Below are 14,629 nucleotides of genomic sequence, written 5' to 3'. Positions count from 1 at the left end.
TGATATGTTAAGAGTCGACTATAATGTTCTAGGTCGTCAGCTGCCATCTTTTTGGTTCTCAAATACATCTTGCGACTTTACTCCTACTAAATATTCGTCTGAAGCATCGGATGTACATTGATAATAGAGCTAAACCACAGGAACAGAGAGCCAACATAGCTCCGGGGGTATAAAACATTGTGAAAGAAGCAAGCGCCAGGATGCATCAGTTACTTCGCTCGGGTATCCAAAGACAGCCTATCCGCTTGTTCGAGCCGTACAGCGGACTTGAGTTGCTCTCGAAGCCCGAACAGATGCTGAGAAGCCGTCTTCATCATTTCCTGGTTGCTTCCGTCCTGGACAGTAATTGCGGCTTGCAGGACGTAACTACCCGTTCGCTCGAGCGGAGTGAGCTCGTGATAAGCAGGCAGCTGCCGTCGAGGGCCATGTAAATCCTGCGACTCCGCCTGGGGATACAGCAAGACGCGATGGAGGAAGATGACGATATCATTCTGGACGAAGACATCTCCTTCTACCATGTACTCGGTAACAAAACTGACATTCCAGGTCAGTTTCGTTCGTCTGCAGTCTTCAGGGTACGAGCGGGGAAGTGATGGGCGTATCAGCTACGGGGGAGAGACCGACCTATAGCCCCAGGCATTCATGGGAACTGCAATATCACCTTTAGGCAAGCTTGCACTTGCCATCAAGCGAGTGGTCACAGCCGATCGAGTACCAGCCTCGGGAATGTCTCTGAACTCCAGCTTCCAGGGTTGGTTCTCGTAGCAGTAGGAGGACTGGTCGGTTCCAGACATAGACACATCTGCATCATGGGAGGCTGACATGGCCGACAAAGAGGTCGCGCCAAAATCCGCCTTGGTCACAGGGCCAACGACCTGGGTGTAGTACATGCCCCCATTCAACATCTTGTTCAAACGTTGCAGGTCGGCGCCCTGCACATCCTGACTGGCTCCCACCCGGGTGGTGACAAGGCCTGGCTTGCGATAGGCCTTGAAGACCAGCCGTCTCTCCAGGCGGTGACGCGGTTGCATGGCTGTCAAGCCGGCCAGCTGTTGGAGGAGCTCATGGTGCTGATGGGCTGGGACCGAGGCGAAGAGCAGAAGCTCATGCATGGTCACAAGGGAACGAAAGAAAGATCGAGACTAAGAAGAGTAAAATCCGGGATCAAGCGGGGAAGAAGGGAAGAAGGGGGATAAGGTGTGCCTAACTCCGTCTAGCAGGTTCGGCGCCGTGATTCTGTCGGTGCTTCTGGGAGGTCGGTGATTTGGGAGGGATTTTAGGTAAGCTTTCCAGGAGCTTGGAGATTCGAGCCTTGGAGCCTTGGAGCCTTGAAGCTCCCAAGAAAGCACAGGCAGGGAATACGGGTAAACCCGGGATAGGAATCGGTCCCAAGAAGGGAAATTTTCCACCCGGCACTTCTTCCGAGACCCAGAGGTAGAACCTACTACTCCGTAGTAGATCAATGGTACTACTACGGTAGTACAGTAGGTACGTACCCTACTTTCCCCGGCGTAGTGATGAAGGACAAAAGGAATCAGTGCTAGTCTTATAGTTCTCTATATTGGTGCGACATGTACCTACTCAGACTAAAGTACTACGGACTCCATGCTAATGAATTATACTACTATCTACTGTAAGTACTGTATACATAGTAACTTACGGATAGTATGTATATGTGATGCGGGGATGAACATCCGGGAGGGGGAAAGTCAAAATGCCCCCCTCCTCCTCCCTTCGCCCCAGGCCATAACGTGATGATGATCACGCCAGATGGGTAATCAGACGATGTACTCGTACGTACTTTACAGTAGCACATAAGTTATATGTCAAGATATGGGTGGTTACACCATAGTGACCCAAGTGACTGCAGCCCTCACAGGCTGCTTTAGTCAGGCACGCCTCCTTCACCGAGATTGCGGGTTTAGGCAAAGCTCGGGGCAGCCCGACATCCTTCGGAGCCGTTGATTTGGGGAAAGATGAGGGGAAACACATCCCTGGATTCCCTCCAGCGGTCCAGCGGCCGGTGGCTTCATTGATAGGTGAATAGGTGAGTAATTGTCAGATCATGCCACAGAAAGAGGAATGTTTTCCGCCTGGCGAGATCAATCGAGAGATGATCGCAGCTTGGGGGGAGGAGAAGAAGAAGAAGGGGAGAATTTAGCCTTTCGGGGGGTAAAATCCGGCAGCCGGCGGGTGTGGTTGTTGTTGTTAATAATTAATAGCCCGTTATTAACTAACAGTTAACTCTCACTCCATACAGACTTATTCGTATGCGTAGGAGGAGCTTATCAGTAGAGAAAAAAACCCACACCCTCGCTTCCGCTCCCCGAGGACTCGACCGATCACCGACCGACGTCGTGTTCCATTCGCCTTTTTTCCACTTCCTCCCTCCCCCCCCCCCCCCCCCCTCTCCTCCTCCTCTCGCTCCTCCTGCTCCTCCTCTGTCTTCACTTAATTCAATCCTCTCCCACCCCTCCACCCCTCCCTCAATCTTCCTCTTCCTCTATACATACACAATTTTGTCCCGCCTGTTGCCTATATAATTGCCTTGAATTCATATTTGGGATACACCAGCTTGCCGTACCTACAATCAATTTCCCGCCCCTGCTCATTTCCTCATTTCTCCAACCGGTTTTATCGCCCACATCGGTCGCTTCGGACAGTCCCGGAAAGCTCGCTCGGTTGCTCAACACGCCTGTCTTTTTCTGCCCCTAGACTCCTTCTCCAGCCGATATAACTTGATCAAAGATCTTATTTTACACTATCATAATGCACGCCACCATGGTTCTCCGTAACGCTGCTCGCACCCCTCTCATTCGTTTCCTCGGAAAGCGCTCTGTGCCTAGTTGGTCTCTCTGTCTTGTCTGACTTGTTCACGGATTCAGTTGTCTAACGCGCGTCTTACCAGAGTCCATTGATCACACTCCTCGTGCTCACCCGGCTTCCCCTACTGGTGTCCTTCCTGATTCCTTCGCCGCCTATCGCTCTAAGGCTCAGCAGCACGGTCCCCTGGGTCGTGCCTCTTTCTCCCAGGGCATCGGTCGCGCCTCGGGCGCTTCTCTGGGACCCATCCAGCCCAAGCAGGGTGAATTCTTCGACCGTACTGAGCTCCCCTCCCGGTTCCACCGTCTACCCTGGACCGAGGCCGAGATTGAGGCCATTGAAACCGGTGGTGCCAGCCTGTTCGCCTAGGTGCTCAAGAATGTCCAATGAGGAGATGACGAGACGATAAAGGTCATTTAACATTGACGGGATGCACGACACATGATGTCACGCTGCGATGAGAGACTGGTGGCCTGGACCGCGGCACCTGCGCGCCCGCGTCAGGAAGGACTACCAGTGACTCTGTGAAGGTCACCGTCTTCTCTCGTATCACCTCAACTTGCACGTCACTTTCTTCGGGACCCGAAACACTGTCTTATACGGGTGATGGGTCGTTCAGTCGGCATGCCCAACCTGGAAGCTGATCCGGTCCCTCTTCTCTTCTTTTCGCCACTGCTTCTCTCATTCTCTGATTCGAACACGGCGCTGGTGGTTGCTCGTCTTCATGCTTAGCGGTTTAAAATTCTTGTTCTTCGTTTGGGGCGTGGTTGCTACATGTGGGATAATCTTTTCTCTGTCTGTTTGGGACATGCTGAGGTCTATTGAGATCTATTCAGACTCTTGTGTATAGCTGATTCGTTGATCCGGATTGAAAAGTCTGCTGGAAATAGGGTTTGTACACGGGCGGAGATACTTTGGTCTCTATGATGAGACTTGGGAGAATTCAACCAATGGGATTCAATCATGAATCTGGAATTCTACAGCCTTGATGATTCCTAATTTCTACTGCGTTAGCTGCCGTAAAGATAGAGGCCCAAGGATACCGAGGATGCCAGGGTTAGCGGTGATTCAAGAACGCACTGAGTATAGATATGGATCTCTTTGCACGTGCTGCTGCAGGGGTCCTAGCGTCGTCGGTCTCGACCACGCAATCAACCTCCAATCAACCTCCACTCAACCAACATACATGACTGGATCTTCTTTGCACATGGAACTTTGCACCATCTTCAATCAACCCTGAGATCCCGAATCCTGGTCGATTCGGGCCTTTCTCTTTTTTTTCTGTAAGAAAAGAGAAAAGTGCAGCGCAAACGTCTTAAACACAAAGAATGGCTTTCAACAGGGGCTCGGAGCCCATCACCTTTAACGAAGTGGATGAAGCCAACCATCCCACAGCCACTTATGTCTACACTCAATCAACTCGCTCTCTGCCATTGGGGCATAGCAACGGCCGTGCAAACAGCGGACGTATAGATCTTCTGGTCAGTTGAAATAGCCTTGCCCTCTTTAATGGTACTGGTGTGAAAGCGATCGAGTGCTACAACTGACATGTGAGCTGATCGATTTTCCAGCGTGATCCCTCCAGCTTATCAACAACTTCATGGTCTTCCAAGGCAATACTGGACATCCTTGCTGACGTCTTCCTCCCTACTGGATATCCGCACAGTGTCACTGAAGACTACACCCCGTAAGTCTGGTAAACTCGGTCCCGACCATGATTCTGACTAACGCACTGCAGCTATCAGATCTTTGTATGTCTGTGTTTACCGCGTCCATCGCAAGCGATCCACTTCCGGCATAGACATTGAGGCACCCCTCTTCACGGTGTGACTAACCATGGTTCCTCAAGGACTCCCTTCAAGCATTCAGCAGCTCTATCGCAGGTCTCCTGTCATCCAGGGCGGTCTTACAAGGTTGGTCATACTGCATATTCCCTCACTCTGCCACAATTACAGGGCAAGCACTGATAAACAATCTACAGGCGTGGGTGTCGGCAACGCTGATGCATCACCTACTTCAGCTCTACTCCTCCATATCCTTCAAGACTCATCCGGCCGCATCGCCACCATTCTCTTCGCGCATCGGATCGGTACCGCGCTCGAGCCAGAATGTAAGAAGTATCGGCTTGCGGCGGACATTTTCAACGATGCGGCCATGATCTTGGACTGTCTTTCGCCCATGGTCCCAGCGGGTGCTCTTCGAGTTCTCGTACTCAGCACAGCAGGCATTCTTCGTGCCCTTTGTGGCGTCGCAGGTGGAAGTTCCAAGGCGAGCTTGAGTGCGCACTTTTCTCGATGGGGCAACCTAGCGCAGGTTAATGCTGTAAGTAGCTGTGCGCACAGCTCACCCTTGTAGTGACCTATTTCTATGTCCGAGGTCAAGAGAGATAACATCTTTTCAACAACAGAAAGACTCGTCTCAGGAGACTATCATCTCTCTCGTTGGCATGCTGGTAGGCCCCTCCTTCCCTCCCATTGATCCTGCTCGCCCCTGCACGCTACATGCATGCATCCACGCATGCATAACAGGGCTAGCTGACAGGTTGCAATAAAAAAGGTTGGGTCCTTCGTCGTCTCGCATGTGACAGGTTTCGCTGCAACATGGATCGCCCTCCTAATCCTTTTGGCCCTGCATTTGAGTCTGAACTATGCAGCCGTCCGCTCCGTTCAAATGACGAGTCTAAACAGACAGCGGGCGAACATTGTCTTCTCCACCATTCTCAACACTGACGGGGACTTCCTGCAACTGATGGACCAGGACGCCGGCACTAGTACCAGAACTCACCGCACAACAATCTCTCCTCACAAGCCGAGTGCGGATCACGACCGACTCCGAATCCTCACGCCATCCCAAGTCGCCAAACAGGAGAAGATCTTCGAGACAGACGGCGTTCTCAGATGGTCATCTCCTGTTCCAACCCGACCAGCGGGGTTGTGCATCGGCACCTGCCGGATCGGCGTTTCCCTTCGTCAATTTCTCCTCGGTCCATCCTCTTCCTCCTCTTCCTTCTTCTGCTTCTCCTCCCTCGCCCTCGCTTCCACCCATTCCTCCCTATGCCTAAAGACTAACATCCCTCTTCCGCAACTCTCTACCCTCTTCACAGACGAGCACTACATCCTCTTCCTCAGCTTCTTCACGGGCAAATGGCACGCCAACATCCTCCTGAAATCTAGCTGCACCACGCAGAGCCAGCTCAAAGGCTGGCTACACGCCTTGCTCGCAGCAAGAGTTCTTTCTTGCAGTCACCCCTCTTTCCCCAGCGCAAAACCATCTGAGAAAGGGAGCGAACCCGAGATGGATGGGATGAGCATCAGCCCCATTCTCGACGTTCTTCACCGCACACTGTCCTTTCTGAATGAAGATGGCCGGTTCGAGCGGTACATGGCCGCCCTCGAAAATGCAGGGTGGGATCTCACCATCCGGGCATTGGAGACGAAGTCGGGCAGAAGAGTTTGTTGATGTACCAAAATCCAGTCAAATCACAGGAAAAGTTTTGTAGTTTGCCCGGCGCCTGGCAACTTGACCCGCCTGATGAACGTTCGACTTCCTCTCATTGCCTTGTAAAACAGAGTCATGTCCCAGATGTTTCCTCCAACAGTACACACGAACTTGGGGAGGGGGACAAACCCCCTTTCCTTGGATGGATCCAGGTCTGAACGCCTCATGTATCGCTGATTTATTCCCTTGATGGAAAGGCCCAAGCTGGGGTGGTTCGTCTGGGCTCGAACGCTTCCCACTTGACCGTATCAACCTTTCCCTTTGGTTTGATGGACACCTAGAATCAGCGCCATAGATTCCGTCCGTACTCAATAGAGAGGTTGCGCCAGTGCCTCGAGCTCGAGCGCAGTTTCGTTGTTCCAGTCTAACCCAATTGAGATGGGCGATGCTTTGCAGAAGCTGTCACCGAAGTTTACACGTGATTCCGCGTTGTGCTGTATATATGTAAAGTGCATGGATGGCCCTCTTCTCTGACGCAGTGACAGGATGCTCATGCACGGGGGCTCTATGGCTTGCTGTAATTGCCGCCAAAGCATATGATAGTCCAAGAGACTACACAAGAAACGCGCAACGTTGACAATGCATCAAACCATGGGTATCTATTGACCGACTTCCAGTACAGTGATGCTAATGCTAATGCTAATGCTAATGCTAATGCTAATGCTAACGTTAATGCTAATGCTGATGCTGATGCAGACCCCGTGCTATGCAAACAATGCATGGCCATATGAAAATAAAAAGAAATAACACAAAAGAATACAGAAGGGTAATTGCGAAGGAACCCGACGAATGGCCTCTGCCGGTACCTCATGATCCAGAAAACATAAATTCATGCACATCACATCACGACCAACAGCCACACGACAGCACAAAAACGCCAGGAAAATATAAACTCCGAATGCCACACCATTTTGAGCCCTGTCTATATGAGTTTTGTTGACACAGAATATCGAAATGCTCGCTAAATCGCTCGCAGGCTTGAGCAAAACACACACACACACACACACACCAAAAGAGAAGAACGAGAAGACGGCAAAACGCCTCTTCTGAAAATGCTTTCCAGGTTGGAAGCATAAAAACAAATATGCACGGGCATTATATCGTCATCATGGCCATCCCCTCGTGGTCATATCTGAATTAAATTGCTCGCTGAAGGAATCGAGAGACCAGTCGTAGACACAATGTAAACGTGTGAGGGATGAGCTCGGATGCGTCAGGTCTACCGAAGGGAGAGGACGTGGAAACACGGTAGCCGTTTCGTGGTACACCTCCAGGGTGGTTAATCATGGGTGGAGTAAAGGCTGTGATCCGCAAAGGGGACAGCAGCAAAGCTTCACTGTCTGCCAGAAAGTTCCCGGCTTTCGGTGTAGGGCAGGCCTAGTTTGCGGGGCTCGGACGGCCAGTCATTCGTCCATGCCGGATAGTTTGAAGTGATGGCTGCCGGAACCACTGTTCCCAGAGCGCTTCTTGAAACCCAGCTTCATTCCCATCTTCTTCCAAGGGTTGTCGGACCGCTTCGGGCTGTGACCGAGTTGCATACTATTGGGTTCACTCGAGGGTGGAGTCGTCGGTGGTGTCATCGGTTCACCTGCACTAACATTCGACTGCACGCTTCCTGAATCATCCGTTAAAGCGCTGCCCGATGCCGACTCCCCGCTAGCACTAGTGACATGACTTGATGTGCGATGACCCGCCTTGCTCAAGGATGAAGTCATCGCACTCAACGAGAAGTTCGACCGGGTGGGGTGGCCAATCGGGGACCCGACGGAGACCGGGGAGCCTAATTCCTTGGAGGAACGGGGCGATAAGCGGCGACCCTTCGAACGAACCCGCTTAACCGTGTGATCGTCGAGACTTGCATTGGAAACGACAGTGACATCCTCGTGCGGGAAGAGTGGCTCGGATAGGGGGAAGACGTGAGCAGCAGCGGCGTGAGCGTTCAGGAATGGGATGAAGATCGACTCTTCCATCAGGTCATGAACGAGTTTCACGGCAAGGTCCAGGATTTCGGGGGGTGGCGGGGGAGTTTGGTTCGCATATCGAAGAATATCTTCCCGGACTTCGCTGGAGACGTTGATCTCACGCGGAGAACCAGGGATGATGTAGGCTGTCAACAGTCGTTGCCAGAGCATGCGCAGGTGCTGGCTTTCGGGACATTCACTGGCAATGGGAGATTGATTCAATTGGCGACTAAGAGCGTTGTAGGTTTCGCGGTACCGCTTCGCCTCCAGGGTGAATTCGAGAGTCTCCAAGCAATGATTCTGGGAAAGATAGGCCATGAAGGCACTGAGGGTGTAGGGTGCAGGGGCAGTGTTCGCAAGCACCTCATCTAAAGAGGGACGCATGGGACAAAATGCGCCAGGGGGTACAGTCAGACTTAGCGGACGCGGACGGGGGGAGTCCATGTCCTCGTCCGACTCGCTATCCGATGAAGAGGTCGTCGGCGAGAGTTCAGGCGTCGTGGTGGGAGTGTGATGCCGGAAGAGAATGGGAGGATGTAAAGTCCTCTTCTTGAGCATCGCGTCCAGGGTGTAACAGGACTCGTGGGGTAAGATGACCGAGTGTAGCGACAGCCCTGGAATCCTCCCCGCACTGTAAAACAGTTGTGACAGGGAAGAATGGTTGTGTCCCGGGGGGAGGGTAACGGCTTGTCAATGGCTCGCTATCGGACTTGTCGAGGGTTCCAGTTTCCTAGGGTCCGTTCGTATTTTGGCAGAGCACCAGCTACCAGCCACTGGCGGATCAAGAACCAGGCTTGGTGATGAATGCGAGTACCGGCGGGTGAGAGCGGGAAGAACGGTGAATGGAATGAAAGGCAGCGGCAGCGGTGTCGGGTTGTGAGGCAGGCGGACGCGCTGAGTAAAAGAGAGGAGGGAGGAGGAAGACAATCCAGTGAGTAAGGATCTCAAGTTTGAGTAAGACTCAGTGAAAGAATGAGATCTGTTTCGCAGACAAAGGATTGATTAGTTTTGAGGGGAAGAATATTTGTGGTGACAGGGGGGGAGGGGGGGGTGTGTGAGGATGGATTGGAAGGAAGTGTAGAATTCCAGAAGGATTAAGGAAGGAAGGGAAAGGCAGGCAGGCAGCAGATAGACGGACAGACATACAGACAGCGAGCGAGAGAAGACAGGCAGACAGACAAACATGGACGAACACTAACTAATGAGATAATGAGATAAAGAATTTGAGGAGAACAGGAAAAATAATAATATGTGGAATTAAGGCCTGTACATCAATCAGTAGGGAATCACTAGGGGAAAGAAAAATCAGATTCGGGAAAAAAGAAATTTGGAAAAAATGAAAAATGAGAGAAAGAGGAAAGAGGAAGAAAATTAGAAATTTTGGAACCAAAAAGAGAGGAGGGGGGGAATGAAGTGAATTGGAGTGGAGTGGCAGAAGGGATGACGCCACAGGAAGAAAAGATCTGGATTGGATGGACTGTGGATCGAAGGAAGTGAGTTAAGACTCAAGAGAGGTTCGAGGACAAGATGAGGAGGGGGAGAGGCAATGAAACAAGGCAGAGAGAGAGAGAGAGAGACAGACAGACAGACAGACAGTTTTGCTGATCAATTTTTGTCAGGACGGGCTCCACTCCACAACTGGAACGCAACCACGTTGGCTGGCCAGGGATGGGGCTGACTGGCTAACTGGCGAACTGGCAAGTTAACTGGCTGGGCTGCCTTCCTCTCTCCCTCCAGCTCCTCCTCCCTCAAACCACAAATCAAGTGCAGACAAGACTTTTCCCACCCGGTCGATCGTAGTTTCATCCAATCGTTCCCCTCAAGGTGGGGTCAACACGCCGATTTCGCTCGATGATGGCACCTTCAATCAAGCAGAACCTTGAACCCCCGTTACTCTCAACCAGGCCAATGATCCAATCAATCCAAAAACCCAGTCAATGAGGTCTCAGATATGAGGAATAAGAATGGATGATAATCAAGTACATAGATGATACTCATACTGAATAGTACTGTACTCCGGGCAGATCACCAACAACATCTATGACCCATTGAACAGTAGTACTCAGTCTCCTCATACAATACGCAGTATTTGATGAAGCGAGAATCCTCTCTCAAGAAGCCCCACGATCGGGGTCAGTCGAGACCACTACGCGCCTGGGCAAGTAATGGTAATCATCATCATCATCATTAATGCAATGACGGAATCACGTCATGCTTCAGAGGACTGAAATGATTGTGGAATAGTCGAGAGGGACTGACGACCCGAAACTGGAACAGGATCTGGAAGCCTCAAAAGGTGGGGGGGAGGGGAACGGATCTTCGTCATTCAAAATCAGCTGTGGAGCCATCCATAGCGACCAACAACTTTGGAGTCTGTCTGTCCTTCGGATCTGAGAGATCGCTCTGCCGGTGCCAAAAGGGACGGACGGTTCGTCTCGGAGATGCAGAAGGGAACCGGGCAAGCAGACTGGTAGTGGAGACCAGCGCCTGTTTCGGCTTCGTCGAGTACTGAGTATGTTCTCGCCCTTCGGTGTGACTCGGTCCGATCCTTTGGACACACACACTCTCTCTCTTTCACCCCCACCAGCGCTTCCCGTTTCTCTATTGCTGTTCAAAGTGCAAAATAAACAGTGACGACGATGCTGTTCGGCTGACCCTTCGATCGATATCCGATTCACAATTCAACACCCATCAATGAGGAGAGTTGTGGATGTCGTGGAGCTGGAGGGGATGGGGATGGGAATGGGAATGGCGAGAAAGGCATGTGTGAAACAATGCGCGCACCGTGGTCGCAACAAGAAAACAAGCATTGAAAACACTTGACAAAAAAAAAAGGAAAAAAAGAAAACAAAAACCCCTCCCAAGAACGAAACAAAGAAGAATGGGAGATCAATAGAGAATAAGGAAGCAGCTATGTTCTAGAAAACATCCAATTAAAGGATCGTCTTTCACTTACTATGCGTGTTTTCCAGCTGCAAGAAGGAGAGAGCTCAGCAGTAAGCAAGGGGCAAAGAAGCAGCCCCCAACAACGCGCGTTCAAAGGTCAATATGACCAACGGTGCAGATGCAACGAGGATAAATCGCTCAGCCCTGGCCGAGGAAATATGATAGATCGCGGAGCTTATGTCGGTTGCAGTTGCGGAGCGGCAGATGTCTGGCGGTTGTTAATCTCGTACAGCACCGGGACAGGCCTGATGCGTGGAGGATTCAATTCTGAATGTTCTAAAAGAAGGGTCGGTTCTTAGACATGTTCTATCGCATGAGGCCAATTGACCAGAACTCAATTGAAAAGTAAGATGTGATATCAAACGCCCGCTGAACGGGGGAGGAGGGCCTCGGGCAGCTTTTTGTATGGACGACCTACTGCAGCAAAGCTCTGTCTGATCTCAAGCATCCATCCCATGAGGCTTGGCTGGAGCGGTTAGAAGTGGATTTGGAGGAAGGAACTTAAGGTGGCAAGTGTGCTAGTCTGGACTGGATTGGATCGTCGGGTACTGTAACGGGCAGACTCCGGCTGGACGTTGGAAGTACTGTACGGAGTGTACTCCGTACAGAGAGTATAACTATAACTATACCTGCCTCCCTCCCTCCTCTTTACGTGGCTCGCATCATATATACAATTACGGGGCATCTCAGTCAGTAGCGACTCGATTGTGCTATATTCCCTTTTCGATTACCGTAGATACTGATGTACGTACCATGTACAGTACATATATAGTACCTAAAACACATGGCGATCCTCCAGAAGGATTCCGCGATCCATTGCATCGGAAAATCAGGCCACGGACAAACATACATACATACATACATACATACATACATACATACATGTATACATGCATGCATGCATACATACATAGTACAATACACAAGGGCCAAGAAGCGTGTGCACCTGCCATCCCCATAACTAGTCCCTGCCTGTTGGCCTTGATTACGGACCTGGACCGGAGAGGCAGTTTCCGGTCGGTCGAGCGAGTCGACTCGACTCCTCGTTAGGCGCGCACGACGGCCTGACGACGGCCGGGTCTGTCCCCGCATTGATTGGCTCCAGCCGCGCAGGATCTGCATGATGCCAAGCAGGCTGTGCAGCCATAGGTCAGGTAAGGGGAAGGGCAGGAAGGACATACTCCCTGAAAGAGACGGACTGGAAGGCAACCTTGGACAGGAAGAATGGAGTGATAGAGGGAGGGAGAGGGAGAGAGCGCGTTGCTACTGACACCCAATTGTGCCAGGTTGAGCACGGGTTGATAGATCAGAATCGTCCTCGAGGCAGGCGGTCGATCATTTCGATGGTTGTTAACCCCCAGGAAGGGCTGGACTAAAGCACTCTCTCGTATCATCAGTTTGTTCATCATCATAAATAAGCTGGGTGGATCTACTACCCGAGCAAGACAAAGAGGTGCGACTTGAGAGACAGCCAGTCAAAATCCCGCAACCTCCGGAGCCGGCTTGCAACAAAGCTACAAACGAGACTGAAAGACGGGGTGGTGGTGGTGGTGGGTTTCCACACCAGCCCAACATCCCCCTGCCTGCAGCTAGCTACCTACCTAGCTAACTTAGAGACTTGGCCTACTCGTAGCTCTCCCCAGGCCAGTGTCGCCTTCCTACTGCAAGGGCCTGCAGGCTTGCAGGACCGTGTCTGTGTCACGGGGTGTAACATATACAGTCAATAGTACATACTACATACATGAATGTACAGTACATACTACGGAGTACCGTACATAAGACGTAGTTCGTCGAGGCGATTGAGAATTGTATTTGTTTTTTTTTTTTTTCGTTTCGAGGTGCCCAAAGTGGACATGTGATCCGACCATATGATTGCCGGGTAACATAGACTTCACCAACATGGTAGCATGGAGGTAGCATGGTAACATGGTAACATATATGAGTAGTAAAATGGAAATATGGGAACATGGATTTTCCAGAACCCAGCAGAAGAAGTAAAGAAATTTCGAGGAATGCTGGGTGTAAGGAGAGGGGCTAGCCCTATCCTACCTTGCGGCGCCAACTATGTAATCGGTCTAGAGGTGCAGTACTCACCAAGTTAACAGTTGTGACTACGACCTACAGATACGTAGACTAGGAGGGCGCTTTTTTCGGTCCTTCCGTACTGTACAGTACATAAGAAACACTCCCCCGCCCTTGACCAGCCAGTCAGACGGCGAGTAGCAACCTGCGATAGTCCTGAAAGCCGAGAGCTACTCCGTAGTGATGATGAAGGATTTCCGGCGCGACCAGAGGGTCCTCGCTCCTCAGGCTCCACCTTTCAATCTGTTTGGCGCGTCTGGCGAGCAAACAGCGAAACCAGTGGATCTGTTCCCTGTTTGGGTTTGGCGGCTATAGATAGTAGACACTTCAAGTATCTTGTCGATGGTACTCGTAGTAGAGGAATAAATAGTATGGATGGGAGGAATCAATTTCACCTGGTTGGGCAGGTCTCGAAAAAATGGATAGCCTTCACACACGTGATACGTATACTGTATCATCCCATCGGTTCATCCTGTTTGCAATCTGCAATCGGAGAGGAAGGCCTTTGTGTGTCTCGACGTTCGAATGTACGACCTGGACCGACCGGGCGTTGGTCGGACGAATACGTCAAGGCTACAGAGAAGCCACAGAGAATGTTCTATCGGGTGACACCGCAGGCGAAGACTTGGTCGTTGTAGCACAAGATCTGCAGCTGAAGCCTAGAGTCTACTGTAGAGGAATCCCGTAACTTAGAAACACATTGCGTTCCCAGCTAGGTCGATTATATTGAGTACTGGGCATGAAAGTACCGTACGTACTAGGTACAGAGTACGGAGTATCTGAGCGAGTAATGCAAAAGTGAGTGATTAATTGGGTTGAATTCTAAACTAGCCACACCTCCTCCCCTTCCCTTCACGTCATCTTGCCGATCATTTTGCAGGCGGTTGAACCTGGGGAAACTCTGTTAGTCTGACCGACTCGCACGCACACCCAGGTTCTTTCTTTGCGACTCAGTAACCTTTCTCCCCTCTTGCTGCAACTCAACGGTAGGTTAATTGCTCGTTTAAACTCTGGTCGATCTCTTGATGATCATCACACCCATGTTCTAGTGGACGTACTGCCGAACCAGACGGAGGGCCCGAAAAGTTTAAGTGGCTACCACAGCAAAGCCACATCAACTGATCCCCTGATCCCTCCGTGTGTAGTACTCCGTAGTGTGTACACAGTACGCAGTATCGTACTCTCATCCTCGTAGACAGGGTCTATGCAAGATCATCCCACAAAGAAAAATAGCCAGCCAAGGATCACAATCCAATCTTCCGGTTCTAGAATGAACATGGAAGCCCTTTTCTCGCCCGAATTTGCCACTCAGCAAGACC

The 14,629-nt window shown here is 51.1% G+C and overlaps 5 protein-coding genes across 5 annotated transcripts; 3 read left to right on the top strand and 2 right to left on the bottom strand.

Annotated features, from left to right (window-relative positions):
- Positions 1–6: 6 nt before the first annotated feature.
- Positions 7–1,552, bottom strand: BO72DRAFT_419616 (mediator of RNA polymerase II transcription subunit 18). Its single transcript, XM_040942671.1, has 2 exons — positions 625–1,552; positions 7–534 (listed from the first exon to the last, which is right to left on the bottom strand). Exons 1-2 carry the CDS (start codon positions 1,110–1,112, stop codon positions 210–212), a joined length of 813 nt encoding a protein of 270 aa, XP_040806442.1. The 5' UTR covers positions 1,113–1,552; the 3' UTR covers positions 7–209.
- Positions 1,553–1,937: 385 nt separating this feature from the next.
- On the top strand, positions 1,938–3,089 carry BO72DRAFT_91420 (uncharacterized protein). Its single transcript, XM_040950805.1, has 4 exons — positions 1,938–2,047; positions 2,261–2,530; positions 2,575–2,748; positions 2,925–3,089. Exons 2-3 carry the CDS (start codon positions 2,271–2,273, stop codon positions 2,735–2,737), a joined length of 423 nt encoding a protein of 140 aa, XP_040806441.1. The 5' UTR covers positions 1,938–2,047; positions 2,261–2,270; the 3' UTR covers positions 2,738–2,748; positions 2,925–3,089.
- Positions 2,657–3,502, top strand: BO72DRAFT_91364 (alpha-ketoglutarate dehydrogenase subunit KGD4). Its single transcript, XM_040950804.1, has 2 exons — positions 2,657–2,845; positions 2,909–3,502. The coding sequence occupies exons 1-2, from the start codon at positions 2,770–2,772 to the stop codon at positions 3,190–3,192; spliced, it is 360 nt and encodes a 119-aa protein (XP_040806440.1). The 5' UTR covers positions 2,657–2,769; the 3' UTR covers positions 3,193–3,502.
- Positions 3,503–3,989: 487 nt separating this feature from the next.
- Positions 3,990–6,554, top strand: BO72DRAFT_91343 (RUS1 family protein). The gene is made up of 7 exons (XM_040950803.1): positions 3,990–4,304; positions 4,395–4,510; positions 4,562–4,574; positions 4,673–4,736; positions 4,805–5,145; positions 5,231–5,275; positions 5,380–6,554. Exons 1-7 carry the CDS (start codon positions 4,152–4,154, stop codon positions 6,280–6,282), a joined length of 1,635 nt encoding a protein of 544 aa, XP_040806439.1. The 5' UTR covers positions 3,990–4,151; the 3' UTR covers positions 6,283–6,554.
- An 874-nt stretch (positions 6,555–7,428) lies between these two features.
- BO72DRAFT_91457 (regulator of G-protein signaling domain-containing protein) lies at positions 7,429–9,193 on the bottom strand. Its single transcript, XM_040950806.1, has one exon. The coding sequence runs from the start codon at positions 8,838–8,840 to the stop codon at positions 7,725–7,727; it is 1,116 nt and encodes a 371-aa protein (XP_040806438.1). The 5' UTR covers positions 8,841–9,193; the 3' UTR covers positions 7,429–7,724.
- Positions 9,194–14,629: the final 5,436 nt, after the last annotated feature.

Source organism: Aspergillus fijiensis, assembly GCF_003184825.1.
Source record: "Aspergillus fijiensis CBS 313.89 unplaced genomic scaffold BO72scaffold_2, whole genome shotgun sequence".
Taxonomy (NCBI): Eukaryota; Fungi; Ascomycota; class Eurotiomycetes; order Eurotiales; family Aspergillaceae; genus Aspergillus; species Aspergillus fijiensis.
The sequence above is the reverse complement of the archived record's forward strand: the minus strand, read 5'-3'. Positions and strand labels throughout refer to the sequence as shown.

Excerpts from the sequence above, each read along its gene's own strand:
- BO72DRAFT_91420 (XM_040950805.1), top strand. The coding sequence starts at position 2,271 with ATGCGTAGGAGGAGCTTATCAGTAGAGAAAAAAACCCACACCCTCGCT. Across the intron at positions 2,531-2,574 it reads TACACAATTTTGTCCCGCCT|CTTGCCGTACCTACAATCAA; the intron begins GTTGCCTATATA and ends GGGATACACCAG.
- BO72DRAFT_419616 (XM_040942671.1), bottom strand. The coding sequence starts at position 1,112 with ATGCATGAGCTTCTGCTCTTCGCCTCGGTCCCAGCCCATCAGCACCAT. Across the intron at positions 535-624 it reads ATGAATGCCTGGGGCTATAG|TTTTGTTACCGAGTACATGG; the intron begins GTCGGTCTCTCC and ends CTGGAATGTCAG.
- BO72DRAFT_91343 (XM_040950803.1), top strand. The coding sequence starts at position 4,152 with ATGGCTTTCAACAGGGGCTCGGAGCCCATCACCTTTAACGAAGTGGAT. Across the intron at positions 4,305-4,394 it reads GCGGACGTATAGATCTTCTG|CGTGATCCCTCCAGCTTATC; the intron begins GTCAGTTGAAAT and ends TCGATTTTCCAG. Across the intron at positions 5,276-5,379 it reads TCTCTCTCGTTGGCATGCTG|GTTGGGTCCTTCGTCGTCTC; the intron begins GTAGGCCCCTCC and ends GCAATAAAAAAG.
- BO72DRAFT_91457 (XM_040950806.1), bottom strand. The coding sequence starts at position 8,840 with ATGCTCAAGAAGAGGACTTTACATCCTCCCATTCTCTTCCGGCATCAC.
- BO72DRAFT_91364 (XM_040950804.1), top strand. The coding sequence starts at position 2,770 with ATGCACGCCACCATGGTTCTCCGTAACGCTGCTCGCACCCCTCTCATT. Across the intron at positions 2,846-2,908 it reads CGGAAAGCGCTCTGTGCCTA|AGTCCATTGATCACACTCCT; the intron begins GTTGGTCTCTCT and ends GCGTCTTACCAG.